At 33.6% G+C, this 24285-nt stretch overlaps 1 protein-coding gene across 2 annotated transcripts in view; it reads right to left on the bottom strand.

Moving 5' to 3' along the window:
* The window catches only part of LOC138705018 (growth hormone-regulated TBC protein 1-like), a 79442-nt gene that overhangs the window by 20420 nt on the left and 34737 nt on the right, over positions 1-24285 (bottom strand). The window contains exon 7 of one of the 2 annotated variants that reach the window (XM_069833559.1): positions 15336-15482. In XM_069833559.1, the coding sequence (XP_069689660.1) occupies positions 15381-15482 (102 nt within the window). In that variant the 3' untranslated portion in view covers positions 15336-15380. The remainder of the gene's footprint in view (positions 1-15335; positions 15483-24285) is intronic. The other variant, XM_069833558.1, reaches the window with a different exon arrangement.

The following is a 24285-nucleotide window of genomic DNA, read 5'->3' as shown; positions in this document are numbered from 1 at the left end:
TATCTTCCTAAGATATGAAATGCCTCAGAATTTTTTATATGCTGCTTACTTGTGGCATGCTTAAAAGCCTTAAGTTCAAAGCTTTTCAGTGCTGCCTGACCTCCTTTACACCATGAATCTTCCTCACCGAAATTAAGCAATAATAAGAGTGATATGTCCTCTTTGTTTTATTTCCTGCCAAACACCTATATTTTAAGTACCACTTTTCTTGGAATGTTCTGATATATTTACCACCTTTCTGTGAAATATCTAATTTTGGTCTGGCTATTTTTCCTTTTAGATCCACTTTTTGTTCAAAAGTTAGATTATTTATAGAATTATTTAACAAAAAGTCAACTGAATCGAATGAGTCGTGGTTAATATCTACAGTGCCTTCCATTTTTGTTTGCTAAGTACACTACACTAAATGTTAAAATAACATTGTCAATATAATACAAAGTATATCACAGTTAAATAAATGTAAATCACAACACTAAAACACTAAAATAAAAGAAGCTGCATTCGTTATTAAGATGGAAATGTGTTCGCTCTACTCAAACATCGAGCATAAGTGAGCTACGATCTCGAATAAGCCGACTTACTGGAGCAGTGTGAATATAATGCGTCCTTTCCCCCTCACCCCAGGACACACCTAGGAGCACTCTGTGGCTGAATTCTGTCAGCTTAATCTGCGCACGCATACCCAGCTGCCCGCTCCCCTCATGTTCTACGAATGGACATAGTGATCTAGACCGTGCTTTACATTGCTAAAAGATAAATGAAATGCGGAAATGCTCCTCTGTTTAATTAACTAAATTCTAAATTGATCTTGTCCCTTCTTCGAAAATGTTTGGGAAAGCTCAGCTTACCCTGCCTACCCTGATGACGCACGCACGCACACACACATTTGAAATTTCGAAGTTGACCACAGGTACCCCCACTTCCGGTTTGTTATGGGAAATGGTACTGCCACCAATCGATTTTTTACATAGGTTTCAGTTATCAAAATTTTTTTATGAACAACCAGTATCATATAGTTTTCAAGGAAAAAGGCTGATACTGGTGGTCTGAAACACTTGGTGTGTGTGTGTGTGTGTGTGTGTGTGTGTATATATATACAGGGTGATTCGCGAGGAAAGGTAAAAAATTTAGGCTGTGAATTCTGAAGTCATTCTGAGTCAAAAAGTTCATATGAATATGGGTACATTTTCGAACAGTTACAGAGATATGTCTCTTTGATTTCACAAAAATTTCTGGGATTCCATTGTTCTAACTCGCATTTAGAGACAGATAACAGACAAATTTAAAGTTTATATTCACATATGCATACATACCTAATATTCTAGACGTTGGGGTCGATGTTTTCCCACATTTTCAAAGGTACCTCCTTCTGCTTCAATGCACTGTTGTGCTCGGATGTGAATCACGCTCGTCGCTCGGGAGAGTTGCTCGTGGCTGTTCTTTATGCGGTGTGCAGCATCCAAAATATGGTTTATTAGTGCCTCTCTTGTTTCCACCTTCCTTTGGTATATCAAGTCTTTCATCCAATGCCATAGACAGTAAATACTCTTCGATATAGTACTCTTCTGTTCGGAAAGTATCGTTCATATTCAGTGATGGCATGCAAGGAACTTCCATCGCACAAACCATAAACATACACAATATCGGGGTATTCTGCAGTCGAAAATTTATAAGGCATCTTGAAAAACACAACTTAATACTTAAGATAACTGTACCTGTATAACTACTGTATTGTAGGTAGCCAACTGAACTGCTGTGAACTGATAAGTGATAGTGTTTTTGTGTTATGTGTGGGTTCTGTGTCATTACATCAGACAAGGGCAGGCAATTGAACATTTGTAATGCCCCACCACCCGGTTTGTGGGGTGAATGAACTTCTCTTATCCACATCGCTCACAATGTAGATTCCAATGTTATGTCATTCATTGCGATCGGTGACCTGGTATCACATCTCACGTCAGCAGCATATGGTAACGTCTGATTCACATTGGGGCAAGACGTTTTACCAAAAAAATGCATCTAGCTCCGCCATCGTTCGAAAACGGATCTATGTTCATATGAACTTTTTCACTCAAAATGGCCTAAGATATCGTATCCTAAATTTTTTACCTTTCCTGTTTTCAAAAAGTATTAAATATTACTATATATGAACATCCCTCCATTCCTGCAATTAATGTAATACAGTGGATATCAAAAACTTTAGGCCCTCTAAGAAGACAGTAATAAAGAACAGAGTTACATAATTGCCATTTGAATTAAAGGAGTAGAATAGCAAACTCCGAGTAAGTCAAGTCAGCAGTTGTTTAGTAGTCTTTGTGCCAATGTCACATCTCTCACTAAAAACATTAGATAAATCTGTCAGGTGCAACATTACGATGGCCTGGGTATAAAAACTGTTAATACAGTATTAGGTATCATGTAGGAAAGATTTGAAAATAATGTAATAATTTATTGACATTTCTTTGTGAATTTCGAGAAACTAAAGAAGAATACATTAAAAAAAAAATTATTTTGCAATAAATGTTTCCTTTCAAATCAATAAAAGCAGCATAATTTCTTAAAGACATAGAATTTTGAGCACTGGAGTTAAAGACATATATTACAAAAAAAAAAAAAAATAACAATCCTATCTGTCCATAGCTCTGAAAATTCTTCTGACATTATCAGTTAGTGTAGCATCAGGTGGAAAGAGTTTTTCGAAACTGAAACTTGTGAAAACATCTAAAATCGTCAATGACTAAACAGAGGTTTAATGATCCAGGATTATTAAGCTCTATAGATGGAATTGTGTTAAAGTTCAGAATTATCAGATGTTACTTTACATAATGGAATATTTTATACACATTTGGACAGTTTTGTTTCGAATAAATATATCAAATGGAACAAATCTCTTTCACAGAATACTTTTCACGAATGCAAACTATATGTAACATTCATAAAAACATACTAGATGGCCTCATGGCCTCGGTTAGGAATGTAGCAATGTGTTCCTTGTACTGAGGAGCCATATTAACCCTTTGGCGCCGAAATTTAAATATCTCTGTGATACGTAGCTGACCAGGATTTAAATGCCATAGTAACTCATTTTAATGCATGTGTGTGACTACTAGAGTCGACTTTCTGTTTTTTCAACATTACAATTACTGTCGACTAAAGTTGACATTAAGAGTCAAAAAGTTAACATGGGTGGCAAAATATTTTGTCACACTAGTCGCTAACAACCCTGAACCAACCCTGATGAATATTAATGTGATTAAAAGTTGACCTACAAACTATGGATGCTGTTTGTTTTTTTCAATATCCACTGTGGCACTACTTATCCTTCCAGTATCATACTTGTATATCACGGTTCTAATTTATCCACTGCATTTGAGCAAGTTAACAAACGTTGTGGACCAAGATACAAGGTTGATAAACAATTAACTGTATACTGTACAGAGTCACATAACTTTTCAAATTCAATTATATACAAATTATTAAAGAGGAAGGGTACATAGCTTAGTGCTGCCACTTATTAGCATTAACCCCTTTACTGTGCCATATTCATTTTGTAATACTCTTTTGTGTGTATAAAAAATAAACATATCTATAACGTCATGAGATGTTACTCTCTACATTAATTTGTAACCAGAAGCTACAAAAACAGAACATGAATAAGATAAGAAGCAGGTAAACAGAAATAAGGAATATGATTAATACCATATTAACAAAAATAAACAAGACCATTTTCAATGGGTTTCTTTGCTTGTTGAGCTCCAGGAAATTAGACAAGAGATTTGCTAGAAAAGAACAAAACTAAATTATATTATTAAATAATTTCTTAATGCCAGTTACTAAAAAATGCACAAGAAAGAAAATGGTAAAAAATATAAGATTTACGGGCAGAAAATAAGCAGTCACAAGTTTTGTAGAGAGGAAATGGACTTGACAGCTTGGTAAAATTTTTAAAACTACGATATCTCTAATTCTGACAATTGCACTCTTTGAAAAAAAACAAATCCAACAGTTATGAATAAGCACCATTTAGCCTAATGTCACACAGTGACTAAGACTTACAGCTTATGTTGGGATGCTAAAACCACCACTGGAAATAAATGAGCGTGATATAAGAATTGAAAACCTCCTCGGATTAAAGATGTAACCAACAAAACTACAATCATGTTTCAGGAGAAAGGAAAATAATTTCAGGAGCATATTTTATTAGGCCTATATTTACTATCTCAACCATCTGACTAAATAAGGATACCAGTTTATTCAATCATTGAATGCAGTCATTTAATTTTATAAATAAATGCTTTAAAATTAATTTTTCCACCAGCATCACATATTTCAAGAATTTGATGTTACATCCTTTTTCCGGGAAGGTCTTCAATTAAAGAAAGACAAAAAAGTTGATTCTTGCAAATTCTCCTTGAAGTATTTTGTTTATGGGTTTCTATTATACCCTGATACATGGACTATATCAGTTACATAATACTTGGTAATGGTTACATGATAGACTGCTAAGCAGAAGGTTTCTGGATCGATTCCCAATGATTCCAACAGAGTAAGTAAAATTTAAAAAATATACAGTGGGATGTTGATAATCCAAATGTCAATCATCTGTTATGTCAAATATCTGTACTCCCTCGGATTCATTTTTTTAATTAGGTAGCGCACACAGGCTACAGTGCGTATTAATTTATTTTCCCCTGTAACATATTGAGAAATATCCCAGCTGACATGACTAACAGTGATGAGATATTAATGAGATACTGTACTGTACACTGTATTACAAGGCTCTTCTCGGAAATTCCTTGTGTACATTGTTTATGTCAATCATCTCGCTTCAGTGAGCTTTGACAAATTACCGACTGTATGTGCTTAAGAACTCTCTCACTCGGAAATAACCCAACTCTGTTCACTGCCTTTTAGTGCAAGGAATCTAACAGCACATTGACATGCAGTAGCCTTATGTTACTGAATAAATACGAACAGTTTCTTTTTCAGTTTGAAGAAGTTCGTTCAAGTGGTGGGTTGTCTTGTGTTCTGTGCTAAAGTGATTGGATTGTATTTTTCGATCGTCCTGTTATGAACAGTTTCATTTTTAGTTTGAAGAAGTTCGTTCAAGTGGTGGGTTGTCTTGTGTTCTGTGCTAAAGTGATTGGATTGTATTTTTCGATTGTCCTGTCACGAACAGTTTCATTTTCAGTTTGAAGAAGTTCGTTCAAGTGGTGGGTTGTCTTGTGTTCTGTGCTAAAGTGATTGGATTGTATTTTTCGATCGTCCTGTCACAAACAGTTTCTTTTTCAGTTTGAAGAAGTTCGTTCAAGTGGTGGGTTGTCTTGTGTTCTGTGCTAAAGTGATTGGATTGTATTTTTCGTTCGTCCTGTCATGAACAGTTTCATTTTCAGTTTGAAGAAGTTCGTTCAAGTGGTGGGTTGTCTTGTGTTCGTGCTAAAGTGATTGGATTGTATTTTTCGATCGTCCTGTCATGAACAGTTTCTTTTTCAGTTTGAAGAAGTTCGTTCAAGTGGTGGGTTGTCTTGTGTTCTGTGCTAAAGTGATTGGATTGTACTTTTTGATCGTCCTGTCACGAACAGTTTCATTTTTAGTTTGAAGAAGTTCGTTCAAGTGGTGGGTTGTCTTGTGTTCTGTGCTAAAGTGATTGGATTGTATTTTTCGATCGTCCTGTCACGAACAGTTTCATTTTCAGTTTGAAGAAGTTCGTTCAAGTGGTGGGTTGTCTTGTGTTCTTGCTAAAGTGATTGGATTGTATTTTTCGATCGTCCTGTCATGAACAGTTTCTTTTTCAGTTTGAAGAGGTTCGTTCAAGTGGTGGGTTGTCTTGTGTTCTGTGCTAAAGTGATTGGATTGTACTTTTCGATCGTCCTGTCACGAACAGTTTCATTTTTAGTTTGAAGAAGTTCGTTCAAGTGGTGGGTTGTCTTGTGTTCTGTGCTAAAGTGATTGGATTGTATTTTTCAATCGTCCTGTCACGAACAGTTTCATTTTCAGTTTGAAGAAGATCGTTCAAGTGGCGGGTTGTCTTGTGCTCAATCGTCCTGTACACACTACGAGGCATGCATATTCTAATACACAACATAAACGTACTGTGTTAACTATAGGTACAAAATCACTTCAGCAACGAAAAATCAGCGATTTCTTCAAGCAATAAGATACATACCATATTGTGTCATTGTTATCATTATTATGTACAGTACATATTTTGTATGTGCAGAACAGTGTTTTAACAGTACATTATCGTACAGAAACTTTATACATATTTTATGTACTCTGCAATTTTTATGTTCTGTTATCTGAACAATTGAATATCCGAACTATACCTACCTACCTACCTGCAGCTATTCTATCAATAGTCTCTAGACACACACCTTCATCTCAAACACCAGAAATAACTAAAATGCTCTCTCAATTAATAACACTCAATAAAAGAATTGTATTCCAATGGATACTATCCCACTGTGGAATCCTGGGAAACGAGAATGCGGATGCTTTAGCAAAGAAGGGCAGCACTGCTACTTACAGACCTGTTACTAAATCTAAGTATTACTCTGTGAAAAGATTTAATAAATCTACATACTTAAGAGTTCAACAAACAAAATTTGATTACACAATCTCAAGGGAAAAAATGGAACTCTCTGCGTCATAATCCACAGTTAATTCCCGATTTACCACGAAAATCGTCTGTAGCTGCATTTAGATTGGCAACAGGCCATGACTGTTTGGCCAAACATCTGCATAGAATTAGAATATATCAGTCCCCTAACTGCCCATTGTGCAACTCAAACCAAGAAATGGATTCGAAACACCTCAAAATCTGTGCATCAGTGGCTGACCATGATAATATCTTTGAAAAATACTGGAGTGCAAGAGGTCAAATGACTTTATTGTCAAATGCCTGGCATTAGAAAACAACAACAACAACTATACCTAGTCCCAATTAGTTCAGATAATCGACGTCCCACTGTATGTGTTAATATAAAAATGCAATGGAGGTAGTAGCAAATGAGAAAATAAAAGAAAGTAGAAGAGGAAAGAAGAAGTAAAGAGACAGAGAGAGAGAGAAATAAGGAATGAAATTAAAGGACTAAACATTTTTCGATTAACGTTGTTCATGATATTATCAATGATGTAGTTGATGTCCGCTGTATTGACCAACGTTTTCTACCAGATTACCGAGTAACTACATGCATTCTGCAGCATATTAAAGTCTTTTCAAGGTTACTGTATTTCCTAAACTACAGTCAACTCCGGATATAGTGAACCTCTGTGGACTTACATTTTCGTTCACTATATCCGAGGTTCAGTATATCCAAAGTGTCTCTCCCCTAACCTTAAATGACAGAAAAGAATGAAATTGTGAACAAGAAAATAAAATATTTCATTTTTGTGGAATGGATTACACTGATACTGTTACTCACAATTGATTTACTTAAACTATGCTGTCGATTCACTTCCACTTGCGAAAGACCACGTTCAATGTCATAGAGCAATTTGATTTGTATGGTTAAAGACATTAAATAGATACCAAACTTAAATTGGCTTTGGCATGCAAAATTAATCATAAAGCTACTTCAAAAGTTTGTATTGAGCTCCTAAGAAGAAAGTACAAAGAAATATATCATACATTAAGACTCAAAGACGCAAGAAGCACTAAACAAACTGCATTTGCGGAATAAAGACAATTTAATGACCATAAACACAGGGAAAACTTATTTCCTGCTCTTTACCCATGGCTGGAAAAAAAGGGGACATGGACCTTCATTATAATGGTATTTGCCTGAAGAAGGTGGGTGATTCAAAATACTTAGGAGTCATTTTTATAACAAATTGTCATGGAATAAACAAACAGAATTGTTTAACTAAAACTCTTTTGTACTACCTACAATTTACACATAAAACTTGCAATTCAGTACTGTGGAGAAATTTTCGTCACAACCTAGAGAAATTAAATTACAAAAGATACAAAATCAAGCATTGAGAATTATTAGAGGAGAGTAAAATCTACCCTATTGAAGCTATGCATATAGCAGCAAAATATTATCTATAACTTTGAAGTTACAAGAACAGGCTATTTTACAATACGAAAAGCTGATGAGACACTCTAAAATCAAATGGAGACATAGGAATATTGTACCTAGCAAGTTAAACATCCAAATAAATGTCATTGAAAAAGTAATCGACCTAATGAAACTCTCATCAAATTAACCTCAACAGAGAACATTTGCTCCCCAAAAAGAATCCAAAGTGATTACTGGTAACTCTCTGATTGACTGCTGGAGCCGGTAGGACAAGTCAACTTTTTTCTTCTATTGTCATGCAGGATCTCACACAATCAACTTTGATGAAGAAATACTTGCCATTAAAACATTTCTAAAGCACATGCTGAACTACACTGACAAATGCTAAAGCTGTCATTCTCAATGATTCTAAAGCTGCCATTCAAGCAATTCCAAATGCCCACTGCCTGCTGGATCACATCCTATGGCTGCTTACACTGCCTGCCCAATCAACACTTATGGATTGAGTAGCTGATAGGTGGTGACTTTGCATATATTGATAATGTTAATAGCAGTGGACACTGCCTGCCACCTAGCGGTGAAATACTTTGAATGAGCAGGCAGTTTACGGAACTATAGGATGCGATCCAGGAGGCAGTGCAAATGCCAATACCACAAAATACATTAAACTACCTTCAAGCTTCAAGAAAACACTACAGCAGACTATCTTGCAAAAAAAAAAAAAAAAAATCTTTAAAAGTAAATATATATTAAAAAATCTCCTACCTCTCAATTAAACACCATAATAAAAAAGGAACTAACATCTTAAATGAATACAAAATTGATCAGACTATAAAAAAATAAACAATGGAAAATTCTGCATGAAGACTCCAACAAAATAGCAATACTAATAGAATGTCGACAGTTGCTACTTTCAGGATGATCACAGGTAACAATTGTCTGGAACATCCTACCGTCACCATCTTGTGTCTGTGCAAGTAGGACAAACTAGACGAAGAACATTTGATATCCTCTCCTGGTGTTGCTTCAGAAAGTAGCTTAAGGGGTTAGCTACAGCTTACAGCAATAACATTTTTGAAATATCCAACATTTTTTTCCTTCATTACTGTATTTTGTACAATAATGAAAATTAGTATGTGTAAAATACTGTCCTTCTGCTACATGAAAATAATATTTTTACGATTTAAAAAATTATTTACATTTTTTTTTTAAATTCAGTTCACTGTGCAGTAATGATGCGTTTCCCACGTAACTCAAAAACTATCCAACATTCTGTGATGAAATTTTTTGTGTGTATTTATGCATGTCATATCTACAATATGATGCAAGATCACTTCTCTACCTTTGATAGATTGTCTGATTAAAAAATAAATTCATTTTAAAAAATGGTCAAATATCAGTATTTTCTATTACACAAAATAAAATAAAAAATATTATTTATTAAGAAATGTAGTTGAAAGAGTATGATATTGTAAACATGAGTTTCAGCAATAAAATAAAAAAAAAAGAGAACATGAAAAAGTTAAAAAGTTTTTGAGTTATGAGGGAAACGCTTCATTACTGCACAGTGAACTGCCAACATTTTTAATTTTGAAAAAAAAAAATATATATATATACATTATATATATATTTTTTTAATTGTAAACATATTTTTTTCATATAGCAGAAGGACAGTGACTCATACATACCAATTTTCATTAATATACAAGATACAGTAATGGAGGAAAAAAAATGTTGAATATTTCCAAAAATTTTACTAACCCCGTAAGTTTCAAAATACTAGAAAGTTCTTCCGCTAATGACTTTATTGCTAAATGCAGTGCATTAGACATCAACCAACTATATATCAAAAGTGTCTCATAATTAACCCTACTAACTCTAAATTCTTTAATGCATTCTGATATCACATAATTTTCTACACTTACTATTCAATTTGTGGTGTTTGTTTTCGAATTCTATATTATGATTAAAAAAAGATTGCAGCTATTCAGAATTTGGCATTAAGTGTGAATTACCCCCCCAAGTTTTTGGTTCTTTACGGCCTCTCCTCTTACTGCATCATCTCATTTCAGATATGGTAGAATGCAACGACCTCTTTTTTAACATTACAATCGGCGTTTTGAAATTTACTTACATTGTTTATTGTACAAACAGTAGCAGCCATCATACTACACAGATAATAACTGCCCAGTTGGAGATCTCTACAGACTTTCAATATATGCTTCGACACATTTCACTTTTCTTGGACATAAATTATCTACCCACCCTGCTCTACCATAACAAGATCAATGTGGACAGGAACACTCAGATGGCAACGTATTACTGGGATGCACGAAAACAAAAGGAGAAAATCCAGCAGCCTGACCATTAATTACTACTATATACTGTTTTTTAATTTTATGTATTCTGCAAAAACCTTTTTATAATATTCACATAGAATATTGTACGAAATGGAAATATAAAAATTGGAAATTTATCTTTTGAAGAGGTGGAAAAATTCAAATACCTGGGAGCAACAGAAACAAATATAAATGATACTCGGGAGGAAATTAAACACAGAATAAATATGGGAAATGGGAAATGCCTGTTATTATTCGGTTGAGAAACTTTTATCATCCAGTCTGCTGTCAAAAAATCTGAAAGTTAGAATTTATAAAACGGTTATATTACCAGTTGTTCTGTATGGTTGTGAAACTTGGACTCTCACTTTGAGAGAATAACATAGGTTACGGATGTTTGAGAATAAGGTGCTTAGGAAAATATTTCGGGCTAAGAGGGATGAAGTTACAGGAGAATGGAGAAAGTTACACAACACAGAACTGCATGCATTGTATTCTTCACCTGACATAATTAGGAACATTAAATCCAGACATTTGAGATTGGCAGGGCATGTAGCACGTATGGGCGAACCCAGAAATGCATATAGAGTGTTAGTTGGGAGGCTGAAGGGAAAAAGACCTTCGGGGAGGCCGAGACGTAGATGGGAGGATAATATTAAAATGGATTTGAGGGAGGTGGGATATGATTGTAGAGACTGAATTAATCTTGCTCAGAATAGGGGCCGATGGTGGGCTTATGTGAAGGGGGCAATGAACCTGCGGGTTCCTTAAAAGTCGTAAGTAAGTAAGGTATGGTTTCATTTACATGGTCACAATGCTTCATAGAACAATAGGTACTGGAACACTGATAATTCGAGATTAATTCATGAAATTCCTTTACATAATGAATCTTATCACTTTTTTTTCCAAAAGAGTGCCCACAGGCAAACACCGCAGCCTTAGGCTTCTTGTGCAACCTCCTTATGTTGGAAAGATTGTTGAAGTCCTTAGGATCACTCCTTTCAAGCACATGATTCACTGCATGGTGCCATCTTATCGATTCAGCCACAGCATCCAGTTCTGACTGGAGACCTGATCCTCCGCCTGCCTGTGATGTTATTCTGCGGCCTCAAATCGATGGCATCTGTTGCAATTCATGTGCCTGAATCTGCAGCATCCTCAACCAGAAGAACATGTCGTCATCGATTCCATGGCTCACCAAGGCGTCATCTATCCATTGGAACTACATTCCCTCGGTCACCCACAGTCCGCTTATTAAAGACTCTGCAGCTTCATTGGATATGTGCAGCTCCTGCAGACAGATGCCACCTATAGGTAGATCCTGGAACCACGTCCGCTTTGTCCTCCTGGTCAACTTCTAAAGTATTAAGAGATGATGAATGGAAATGATACTAATGAAGGCGAAACGAGTTCGAGGTCCAATGCCAAAAGTTACCCCACAATTCTGCTTTGAGTGGTTGAGGAAAAACCTCAGAAAAAACCCTAACCAGGTAACTTGTCCCGAACAGGATTTGAACCCAGGCCCACTTGTTTCACAGCCAAGAAGGCTGTTACTTCACAGCAGTGAACTTATCACCCTTACATAAGCAACTGACACATTTGGTGGCTTGTGGTCTTGAGGTGAGTCACCTGCTCTTCACCTATCTGTCTGCCCAGGCCAGAGCGGGATAAACATCGTGACCTACTACACTGCAAATAAAACATGCATACAAGCCATTGCCAGCCCAGGCCCGAGCTGCACACACTGTATCTCGAGGTAGACAAGGAGGAAGTTATGCACTCAGCAAATTTAAGTTTCTTGCAGTGAAACTAGCTTACAGTGGAGCTCTACTGTGTGCCAACAGCAATTCTGAGTTACCAATACGAAAAATTATGTTGCTGCAACAGTGACTATAATCCTATAAGCTACCATACTTGTAATGTTCATTACTTTAGGCCAATAAACAATATAAAGAATTTTATAACTTTTCCATAAATAAATAAGTACCAGTGTATCCAACTTCCAGACTAAAGAGAAAGTCAAATACTACAAAACGTAAAAAATATATATACACTACCAGTCAAAAGTTTTCAATCAGCTATGGAAAACAACTATATACTTTATTTCAATGTACAAACACATCGGAAAAACTAAACAGATCAACAAAATAAATATTTTCTCTCTCTAGCATTATGATATGATAGAATATTCAAAATGAAATCCCTGTTTTAACCACAAATCCATAGTTGTGATAGATGATCGAAAACTTTTGACCAGTAGCGTATATATAAATTTTTACATGTGTCTGTGTAATAAATGCGGGAGAAAGGGGGGGGGGAGAAAGAGAGTAGATTTTAAGGTTATAAATATGCAGTTGAATCGAACCATCTCAGTCAAAGTTCTGTGGTGAATACTGTAAACAGATATATAACTGCACTGTATTGGGATACTCGAAGGACAATGGTTTAAACACCACCAGCCTGATGCCTTGGAAAAGAAGAACAAAACATGCAGGTGGTGTAGTAAACTGCTAGACAGGACAGAAAAATCTCCAATGAGCTTTCAAAAGAGAAATGTGAACAGAATAACTAGGTTTTCTTACATTAATGATCAGATATCAAAGTTAATAAAATTAGCCATACCTTGAAAAGAATACATACTTTCAATCTGCAATGTTGTTAAAATTAAAAATATGTCTCAAAGAAAAATCTGTGAAAGAGAATGGGATTCAACCCGATAAGATCTACAAAACAATCACATGACAGTATTATATATATATATATATATATATAAACATAGACACGCATACACACACACACATACAGTAAAACATTTTAATGTTCTCATTTTTAAGGAATTTTTTTAGAAGTCCCAGAAATTTTAATTTTCATTATAACCCTATTTATGTGAGACTATGAAATCTTTAATGTTAAAGTAGGATTAGATACTCTGCTACTAATTTTATTGATTCCTCCACTTTTAAGGAACCTTGCTTTACAAAAAATCCAGCTTTTAAGGAATACATTTTTATGGTTTTGCGAATATACAACCCGTTTAGTAAAATTCCGAATTTATTCCAAATGTTCGTGATTAATTTTTGTACAAGGTATGGTCACACCTGTGTGGTACTAGCAGCAGCACATTGCAATCTATAGTATGAATCAATACCTAAATTGAAAGTAAGCTTGCAGAACTGTTATTGTGTTTGTACGTCGTGGGTCCAGTACTACAACTAGGCAACTCAAATCTAATATTTTGGGATAATTAAGAAATAGTTTTTCTGCATCCAACTGTGTATTGTGCTTTTTTAAAATAAATGGATCTGTAAGCTTATAGCTTAAATAATGATGGAGTTAACTTAAAAATTAAAAAAGAAATCAGTTCTTAGTTAAAGTACTAGATCTGTGATATGAAAATTGTAAATTTAATTACAATACTTAAAATATGTTACTGAGATTTTGCAGAAGTATCATATTGTGTGTTTATAAAAGTGTATTAATGTGTGTTCGTTATTAGTCAATTTAATGGTTATTAACAATAAGTAATTATAATGTAGTTAAATGGTCTAAGGGATTTTAATTTCCATTCTTAGCCCTTATTTATATTCATTGGAAAAAAAAAAAAAAAAAAAGAAAAGAAACTTTTAAGAAAAACCTGCATTTAAGGAAAAAATAATGAGCTCCCTAGAGATTTGTTAAAAAGAGGTTTTATTGCGTGTGTGTATGTATATATTGCGTTATACATATAATATACAGTAGAACCTCTATTATCCATGGTAATAAAGGGACCATAAAAATTTTTCATATATTAAGTACATAATATTTACAATCTTGTAATTTAATGGTCCTGCTGTACTGCAAGTATTGGCATTTTCATACTACACGTTACATTTTACAATATTAAGTATGCTAGTTGTAACTAATAAACACAATGAAGTACAGTAATACGTAGCACTTTATCCTTGATTTTCATTAAATCGCACACAGTTATAATGCCAATCTCATATTCTGGTGTGAGATGAGCAACAGTTCCTCTTTTCCCAAATCACTCAATTATTTGCACATTTTTTGCACAACACGTTTTCTTTTGACACCTGTGGAAGACATTTTGCATAGAAGTTATATACTACAGCCACTCAAGCAGTAGAACAATACTGAATGATGCAATTGTGTGGAAGTTCTCAGGGTCATTTCTTTGAGAACAGGTAGTGATTATTTTATGAGTTGGGAAAAACACACCCTCTCGCAAACACAGTAGACTGTACCATAAAATGGGGTGAAGAGGAACGAATTTTTACTATTATTTTGAGTTCTTTGTGTCAAGAACAAATATAATACCGTAATAAGAGTGTTCATGTTTTTATTTGTGACGAGTGAACAAATAAACTCTTAACATTACATTTACTCTTTGACACAAAGAAATAAAAAATAGTAAAAATTCGTTCCTATTCATCCCATTTTACGGTAATTGTTTTTGTTATTGACAGCGGCAACATTTCTACTACATACATACATACATACATACATACATACATACATAACAAGGATTGCAATAGCCTCTTTAGAAATAATACATACAGTATTAATATAACGTACAGTACTTCACAGAATAAAAAAAAAAAGAGCTTGAAGACAGATGATCTGCCAATCAGTTAATAGGGTGACGGATAACTGGGGTTTTACTATATATATATATACCTACTCACACATATATTATGTATAAACTGTGTGTGTGTGTGTGTGTGTGTGTGTAATATTTATATATATTTTACAACATCAAAATGATTCATTGCTCACAAAAGAAGCTAATAATTACCTATGTGTGGAAGTCAGAGTTTCATACATGTTACAGAAAGTAAAATTTCCTGCAATTTTGGCAGATAACAATAAACATTATCTTTCATTAATGAATACACAGTAAAGGGGTTATGATTTGTTCTGCTGCTCTTTAGGGACACATCCTGCAGTCTGACCTCTATCATTCTCACTTTACCTCAGTCTTCCTGACTAGAACTAGCTTCACATATTTATCACCCAATTACCGCTCACTTCGCATCTGACTTTGTCTTTGTTGTGCCAGCCTTGTCCGTAACTTAACAATCATGTTCCGCGGCAAGGATCCTGGTACCTTGAATATGCTCTGAAAAACACGAAAACAAAATATGGTAATCATTAGGTACATAGAATTTACATTACAGTCAACTGGGTAATCGTTTACTATGTTGTAATTTCGTTTCAAGTGACTGGTGTTCCTTTTAAGATATTTTGGTACAATATAGTAACTTTCCACTTCTTGAATAAATACACTGTAAACAAATAGAGCACTAGTCACTTTACACAGAATTAGAAGCTGGTGAACAGTTACGCCATATGACTGTATACTTCTTAAATATATGTTCCATTAGTAGGAAATTATATTCAAACAACACTCAGGGCACTCACATTTTATTAATTATTTATAAATTTATAATAATTAAAAAAATATGACACAATAGTATACTAGTCCTCTACAAATAATGTACAAACCCTAAAGAAGACTGGGATATTCTACATCAGAACTACGTATGGATAATCTTAGCATGCAGGCTTTCACGGCCGGTGTCTAGTTGAAACGGAGCTTTCGGGCTAAGATGCCGTGGTCTACTGGTGCAGATGTTACCAGACATTTCGTCTACTACTGCGGCAGACATCTTCAGTGGTTAGGTATCCTCAGTCAAAGACTTCGACCGAGGATACCTAACCACTGAAGATGTCTGCCGCAGTAGTAGACGAAATGTCTGGTAACATCTGCACCAGTAGACCACAGCATCTTAGCCCGAAAGCTCTGTTTCAACTATGTATGGATAACCTGAAAGATCAAATGAACCACTAAAAAAAAATATACATATAATACAGAGTTATTCATAAGGCCGTGGAACATTTTAAAGTTTAATAACAAATAAAGTATGCAACATATCATGACATGCCGACAGACAAACAAACTCTCCAAGTTTTTTCTAATAAGAAAAGCCCCTCTTAGTTGACATGATTTATCGCTAGGTGGTAGTAGTTATCAATAATGGCAAAATGCCGTTTATTAAACATGAGCAATTGTTTTGTATGTTGGAATATGCAAGGACCTCGTCAAAGATTTGAAGTAGACGGTTTTGCTGATTTGTTCATCACAACGAAGCAACTTCTCATCTCTCCGGAAAAGTGAATTGGCACAATGTGCGCATTTGGGAAACTGAAATTTCTCGCGCAGTCATAGAGCATGTGCGAGACTCACCTAAGGTGAATATCTTCTGTGTGATTTCGAAAGAGAAGATGTATGGGCCATTTTTTTTTTTTTTTTTTGTAGAGACCACCGTCACTGGGATGATTTATTTGGACATGTTACAAAACTATTATATTATATATACTATTATATATGCAATATATATTATAAAACATGATAGTAAACATAATACACATTAACTGTAAATACTCTATATATAATATATTCAATTAATTCATTTAAAGAAATCAACTCCATTACGGTGAACAAAAATATATATATGCTGAGATTATGAAATTCATATCTTTTACTATAGCTGTCAGTAAAAATTTGTTTAAGCTAAGAAAATGTTCTTCCTATGTCACATGACGTTACAGGGACAAAACAATAATAATAACAAAAATCAATATACAAATTATCAATACTTACATTTTACACAATATATACAAATAATTCGTTTATCAAAACCCATTCCGTTGCAGTGAACGAAAACATATATTCTGAGGTTATGAAATGCATTACATAAAATTTGTTTAAACTAAGAGAATGTTCTTTCTACGTCATATTTATAATACATTACATCATTGTTATTTAATGACCCCATGCGTACCTGCTTGCAATTCGACCTTGCTTGCACATCCATGTGACGTAATAGATGTAGCTACCAGAAGAAACTACTCGATCGGCTGTACTTTTGGGAACGAAAATGCACTGCCTTCTTATAAGTCCAAGCATTCTTATGGAATGATTAGGCCAAATATAGGTACCGGATTTTTATGTAATTGCATATTATATTCTTTTCAACCTAACCATATATAAATAACAAATCTTTGCGAATCTTGTAATTATCATTGATATATTAAAATTTGATACTACATATTTTTACATATTTACCCCACATTACATATTATGGCTTGGTATTACATAACTCTACATATTTAGGGGTTTTATTCATTTTTACTTCTCTAAAAGGAAAAAAAAAAAACCTTCTGTTGGGGAAGTTTACAATTTGAAATACACAGATTTAAAAAGCTTTTTTACCTACCCTAGAAAGGATATATTTCGGGACGAAACATAACATTCTTAGTTCCAGGAAATAATAGAGGCACTCACCCCATACTACCCACTGTAAATATGAGTGAACAAAAGGCAACCTTTCTCATACAACTACGTTGTATTGTAAAAATCACTCAGAAAGTAGCATTGTCTTCATGCGGTGGAGTGGGACGAGGACGACATGATTTGTCTCGAACTATAATTGTTCTATACATGTCTTAACAAGCCGTTCCCATGCAATTTGCAATCTTACCCACCCTATTCCTAATCCTTCCAGGGAAAATCCATGTCAAGTCTGGCATGAGCCGCAATAAAGTAGCCGACTTTTGAAAAGAAGCTGAAGTAAAGGAACAAACTGGAAAGATGTTGAAAGATTAAAATAGGTTATTGCTTGACCTCTATACTTTAAATTTAGTAGACCTATACAGAAATGGGATTTTCCGAGCAATTAGAAAGTATGGTTCTCAGCTGGAATAATCCTACCCTTCTGAATGAGACAGTAATTTCACTTTTCAAACAACAGTTTGTAAATGCCTGTAGTTCCAATTTTAATAGGTACTTTATTTCTTACAGGGAGCAGCTAAAATGCATGAGTCCCATATCTCCTCTTATTTTCTCCTAATCCAGTAAAGCAAAACAGTGCTTGCAGTTCTGTCATGTCATTCATTCCACTCAGTTCATTAGTTTTAGTACTTACAGTATGAAGTGCAAGTGAGTTTATCTACTGCTTTTAACTAACTAAAATGGCCCCTGTAACTTCAACCCTAAAGACGAAAATAAAATCATGGACTGCGATGGACGAAGCTTTCACTACAGATGGAAAAATAGTAATGTGTTAAGTGTGCGGTAAAAAAGTCGGATTCTCTATGAAATCACAACTGGAGAGTCTTACCCATCCTATACCTGCCAGATATTGATATGAAATATTTTCATGATTTTACATATTTTGGTACATATTCAGCTTATTTATCTTACATAAATATGTACATATTTCACACCTTGATATTACATAAAAATCCGGTCCGTAATTATATATATGTTGAACATGATTATCAAAAAGTAATTTGGAATCAGTAGAACTCCAAGGTCTCTAATACAGTCTTTTCTAATTATGTTGACAATATAAGAGAGTAATTTAATTTTGAAAAAGTAGTTTTTCTTGAGAAGGAAATGACAAAAGTTTTAGATTCATTAATTTTCATTCCATTATCAGCTGACCAAATTGCAGTAGCGTTTATATCATTTTGCAAAATTTGACAATCATTGATCTTGCGAAAGATTTTCAGGTCATCCGCAAATAGGCAGTTTGAACTTATTCTTTTGCAAATATCATCTATAAATAATAGAAATAGTAGAAACCCCAATGTACAACCTTGGGGAACTTCACATAAACTAATGTATGGATCTGAAAGAGAATTTCCTAGTTGAACACAAGATTGTCTATCTGTTAAATAGTTTCCAAACCAGCTCAGATAGTTAATGGCAAGACAAAAGTAATTTAATTATGAGGAACATCAAAATAAATGGAATCAATTTGACCTTAAGTTTCAACTGCAGGCATAAAAATACTGAGATAGGAAACTAAATTAGTAGTAGCAGATTTACCTTTAGTAAAACCATGTTGGGCTGAATTGATCTTATTTTTGACATAAAACGAAATGTGTTTGTGAATAATTTTCTCAAACATTTTAGAAAAATTGTTTAAAATAGAAATAGGTCTGTAATTACTAACACTGTTTTTATTACCATTTTTAAAAATAGGAATAATGCATGCCTCTTTCCATGTGAAGGATATATTCTTGTTTCTAAACTCAGATTGATTATAAAAGTTAAGACAGGTATGAGCATATTAGAGCATCCCTTAATTATAAAACTAGGAATGGCGTCGTCAATAATAATAATAATAATAATAATAATAATAATAATAATAATAATAATAATAATAATAATAATGTATTAACATAGTGTAGCCTATGTATCGGTATATATAGAATAATTAAAGAATTACTTTTTCAACATTTTAACGAAAATTTATCAGTAAGTAACATTTGTTATAATTTATAATACTGTGTCATTTAATATGGCAATTTAATATATGATATAAAATAAAAAAATTGTAGAGTAACATTTAGATAATGTATAAACATCAAAATACAAACATAAAGCTGCAGGAGAGTATTCTCTTAAATTTGCATATCCCTCAAGTTTAAACACGTCACGACATTTGTTTCACATTGTGCGCGAATTTCAATTCCATTTAGGAATGGGTAATAGCATCTTAAAAAGTGGGATATTCTGCATCCTGTGACGAGTATGAGTGGAACACAGGAAAACTTCCTCAAAATGGGAATGTCCCTCCATATCGGGGCATCTGGCAACTCTAGGAGTAGCTTAGTCTCCAGTGTACCTTGAGATCAGGGTTGCCAGATGTCTCGATATGGAGGAACATTCCCGATTTTCAGGAAATTTTCCCATTCTCACTCATACCCGTCACGGGACAAAGATTGTCCTGCTTTAAAGATATTGCCCATTTCTAAGCAGAAATGAAATTGGACAATGCAAAACAAATTCACCACTCAGCGTGCAGTAGTATGCAGATTTAAGTATGCAGATTTAAGAGAGCACTATCCTTACTTACTTATGGCTTTTAAGGAACCCAGAGGTTCATTGCCGCCCTCGGTTTCTATGCTGTGCAAGATTAATCCAGTCTCTATCATCATATCCCACCTCCCTCAAATAGAGTACTATCCTACCACTTTAAATTTGTATTTTGATATTTATATGTTACACTAAATGTTATTTAACAAAATTTAATTTTTTATATTAACTTGTCACATTAAATGATACTGGAACCGAGAAGACCATGATTATTATTATTCATTGTGTTATTTCTGTGTTTGATAAATAAGTTACAGTATATTACGTTCTGAAGTTAATTCTTATTGTTTTTTCTGTGCAGTTTTGTTTGCTATATATTATTCTAGCCACAGAATAATAAATTTAGACAATTTATTTGAGATTGGCAAGAAGACGGCTGTTCTTATATTAGCTAACATCGACTTCGCTGCAGACTACAGGAGCCAAGAAGGTAATTCAACACGTTCTAATGTTAATAACAAATCAAGTTATGCATCTGTAACACACTCGCCTTCATCTAAAGAGCAAGCAATAATTATTGAAGCTATAGATTAGATAACACTCAAAGAATATGTCTTGGCAGTTGGGAAACTCACAGATCCCAGTAACATTAGATATGTCTCTCGTATTTCTAATGCCAGAATATGCATATATCTAGCAAATAAAAAGGTTGCTGAAGATTTAGTTACCAGATATCCTACAGATCAAATAAGTAACATGTCCTTAGAATTGAGGCCTCTTGTAACATAAAATGTGAGAATCGTTATATCCAATGTTAGTCCAGTTATACCTGATTGTGTTACAGAAAATCACCAATCCAATACTGGAATCAAGCTAACATCTTGTTTACATCCTGTAAGGGCTGGAATATCAGAACCTGGTTGTATACATATATTGAGCTTTAGGAGACAAATGTAAATGGAGATTTATCCTTCGAAGAGGTGGAAAAATTCAAATATCTTGGAGCAACAGTAACAAATATAAATGACACTCGGGAGGAAATTAAACGCAGAATAAATATGGGAAATGCATGTTATTATTCGGTTGAGAAGCTTTCATCATCCAGTCTGCTGTCAAAAAATCTGAAAGTTAGAATTTATAAAACAGTTATATTACCAGTTCTTCTGTATGGTTGTGAAACTTGGACTCTCACTCTGAAAGAGGAACATAGGTTAAGGGTGTTTGAGAATAAGGTGCTTAGGAAAATATTTGGGGCTAAGCGGGATGAAGTTACAGGAGAATGGAGAAAGTTACACAACGCAGAACTGCACGCATTGTATTTTTCACCTGACATAATTAGGAACATTAAATCCAGACGTTTGAGATGGGCAGGGCATGTAGCACGTATGGGCGAATCCAGAAATGCATATAGTGTTAGTTGGGAGACCGGAGGGAGGCCGAGACGTAGATGGGAGGATAATATTAAAATGGATTTGAGGGAGGTGGGATATGATAATAGAGACTGGATTAATCTTGCACAGGATAGGGACCGATGGCGGGCTTATGTGAGGGCGGTAATGAACCTTCGGGTTCCTTAAAAGCCATTTGTAAGTAAGTAAGGAGACAAATGTTCATTCACTCAACTGACTTCTGTAAACTGCCTGTAAGTTTACAAATCAGATATGAGGATATAACTATTGGGTACATTTCACCACTGACACTACTATTACTTGCTTTCTATGTAAACAAGAGGGCCACTTAGCCAAACAATGCAAGAATGATGCTATTATTTCTAATGTGAATGACATTAATAAAGTTAATCCTAGTAATATAAATGTTACATTAGGAACGGTTAATGTGCAATCTTTAGGTAATAAAATATCTCAGTTGGAAGTTTTCATACATTAATTTGATCCTAGCATTTTATGTATAACTGAACATCATTGCAATGATGATGCTATACAACATATGAACCTAATTAATTATAATTTGTCCACTTATTATTGTAGGAAAAAACATGCTTGTGGTGGTTGCTTAGTATATGCCAAAGAAACAAGTTCCTATACTGTCAATGTCATTGATTGCTCTTCATTTGTGGTTGAAATGCATTATGAGTGCTGTGCAATTAAATTCACATCACTTATTCACATTATAATTGTTGTATTTTTAATATATATATAGATCTTGTAACGGAAACTTAGATATCTTTTTTGCAAAATTATATGACACACTTGCATTTTTTAATAATCAATTTAAAACCATTTATTTATGTGGAGACCTAAACATTAATTATTTAGACAATAAGATATATAAACAATTATTGAATGATTTATTACAATGTTTTGAATTAAGATGTACATCTTCAGAACCTACTCGAATTTTTGTAAATAAGAACGGTCATATGTCATCGTCTAAGATTGATTATATAATTACTAATGCTTTTGATAGCTCTTGCACTACATAAGTTGTTCAACCTAACCTTGGAGACCATCTGGCTTTAATTTATAATATCAATCTAGCTAGTCAAATGATTCTTGTTGAATCGGAAGTAAAAAGTTTTAGGAAAATAACTAATGATGGTTTAACCGGTATAAGATTTACTGTTGACGCTTTAGATTTTGGTATAATGTATGAATTGAATATTAATGCAGACAACTTGTTTACTAAATTAATGAATATGATAACTGGTGCTATTGATATAAATTTACCTATGTTGAAAAACTTACACAAAAACTGATAGCAGAAAGTATAAAAATCGGACTACTCCTGAGATTTCAAAATTGAATGATGAACTTAGGAATATATTTTTGTTAACAAAAAATTTCCATCAAGATCTTGATTTACTTGAATTACATAGAAACAAAAAGAAGGCTTACAAGAAATTAATCTTTAGTGACAAAAGTAAATACTTTGATCAACTTATTTGCAAATCTTCTAACAAACCAAAATAAATTTGGAATCTGGTAAATAGTAAATTAAACAGAAAGACGCCTGTAGAATGTATTACTATTGTACATAATAATGAAAGGGTATCAAATAAGACTGATGCCAATGCATTTGGATTGTATTTTTCAACCAATGTGGAGGATGCTCTTACTGAATATTTTGGTCCAAGCAAATCTACGTTATGCACCAAATCTTTAGGAATCAGTAATAGTTTTGCTTTCTATGATATTGATGGTAATGAGATTGTTAAAATGATTCAATCATTAAAAAGTATTAATAGTACTGGTATTGACAATATTTTCTTGAAACTATTAAGAACGATCATTGATATTATTGTATCTCCCCTAGACCTTGTATTTAATAATTGTATTAATAATGGAGTTTTTCCATCATTATTAAAAACTGTTCTCGTTAAACCAATTCATAAGAAAGGTGATTCTACTGATGTAAGTAAATATAGATCTATATCATTGTTAAGCACAATTTCTAAAATATTTGAATGCTTAATATAAACAGAATGTTACAATTTTTATAGAAATTTAATTTAATTACTCCTGATCAACATGGTTTTCTCATTGGTAAGTCCAACAGAAACTGCTCTTTACAAATTTAATAACTATATTTATGAAAACCTTGATAAAGGTAAACTTGTAGCTGTATTATTTTCTGATTTATCCAAGACATTTTATAGTTTGGATATTAATTATATATGTATAAAATTAGAAGCCTTAGGTTTTAGAGGTACATTTTTAGCATTTTTAAAATCATACTTGTCTAATCGAAAAATATGTGTAAATATTACTGGTATTCTTTCTAATGAGTTTTATATAAATATGGGAGTCCCTCAGGGTTCTGTACTTGGATCTCTTATATTTTTACTATACACAAATGATTTGACTAATTACATAAAGGAAGGTAAAGTTTTATTATATGCAGATGATACTCTATTACTGTTTGTTCGGAGTCTTGTAATGATTTGATAAGTAAAGTTGACATAGCTATAATCTCAGTTCAAAACGTGGTGTGATTATAACAAATTAATTGTTAATATTAATAAGACTGTATGTTTAAAATTTGTTACTAGACCTATGAATATAAATTTTTCATG

This window comes from Periplaneta americana, chromosome 8 (assembly GCF_040183065.1).
Source record: "Periplaneta americana isolate PAMFEO1 chromosome 8, P.americana_PAMFEO1_priV1, whole genome shotgun sequence".
Taxonomy (NCBI): domain Eukaryota; kingdom Metazoa; phylum Arthropoda; class Insecta; order Blattodea; family Blattidae; genus Periplaneta; species Periplaneta americana.
The sequence above is the reverse complement of the archived record's forward strand: the minus strand, read 5'-3'. Positions and strand labels throughout refer to the sequence as shown.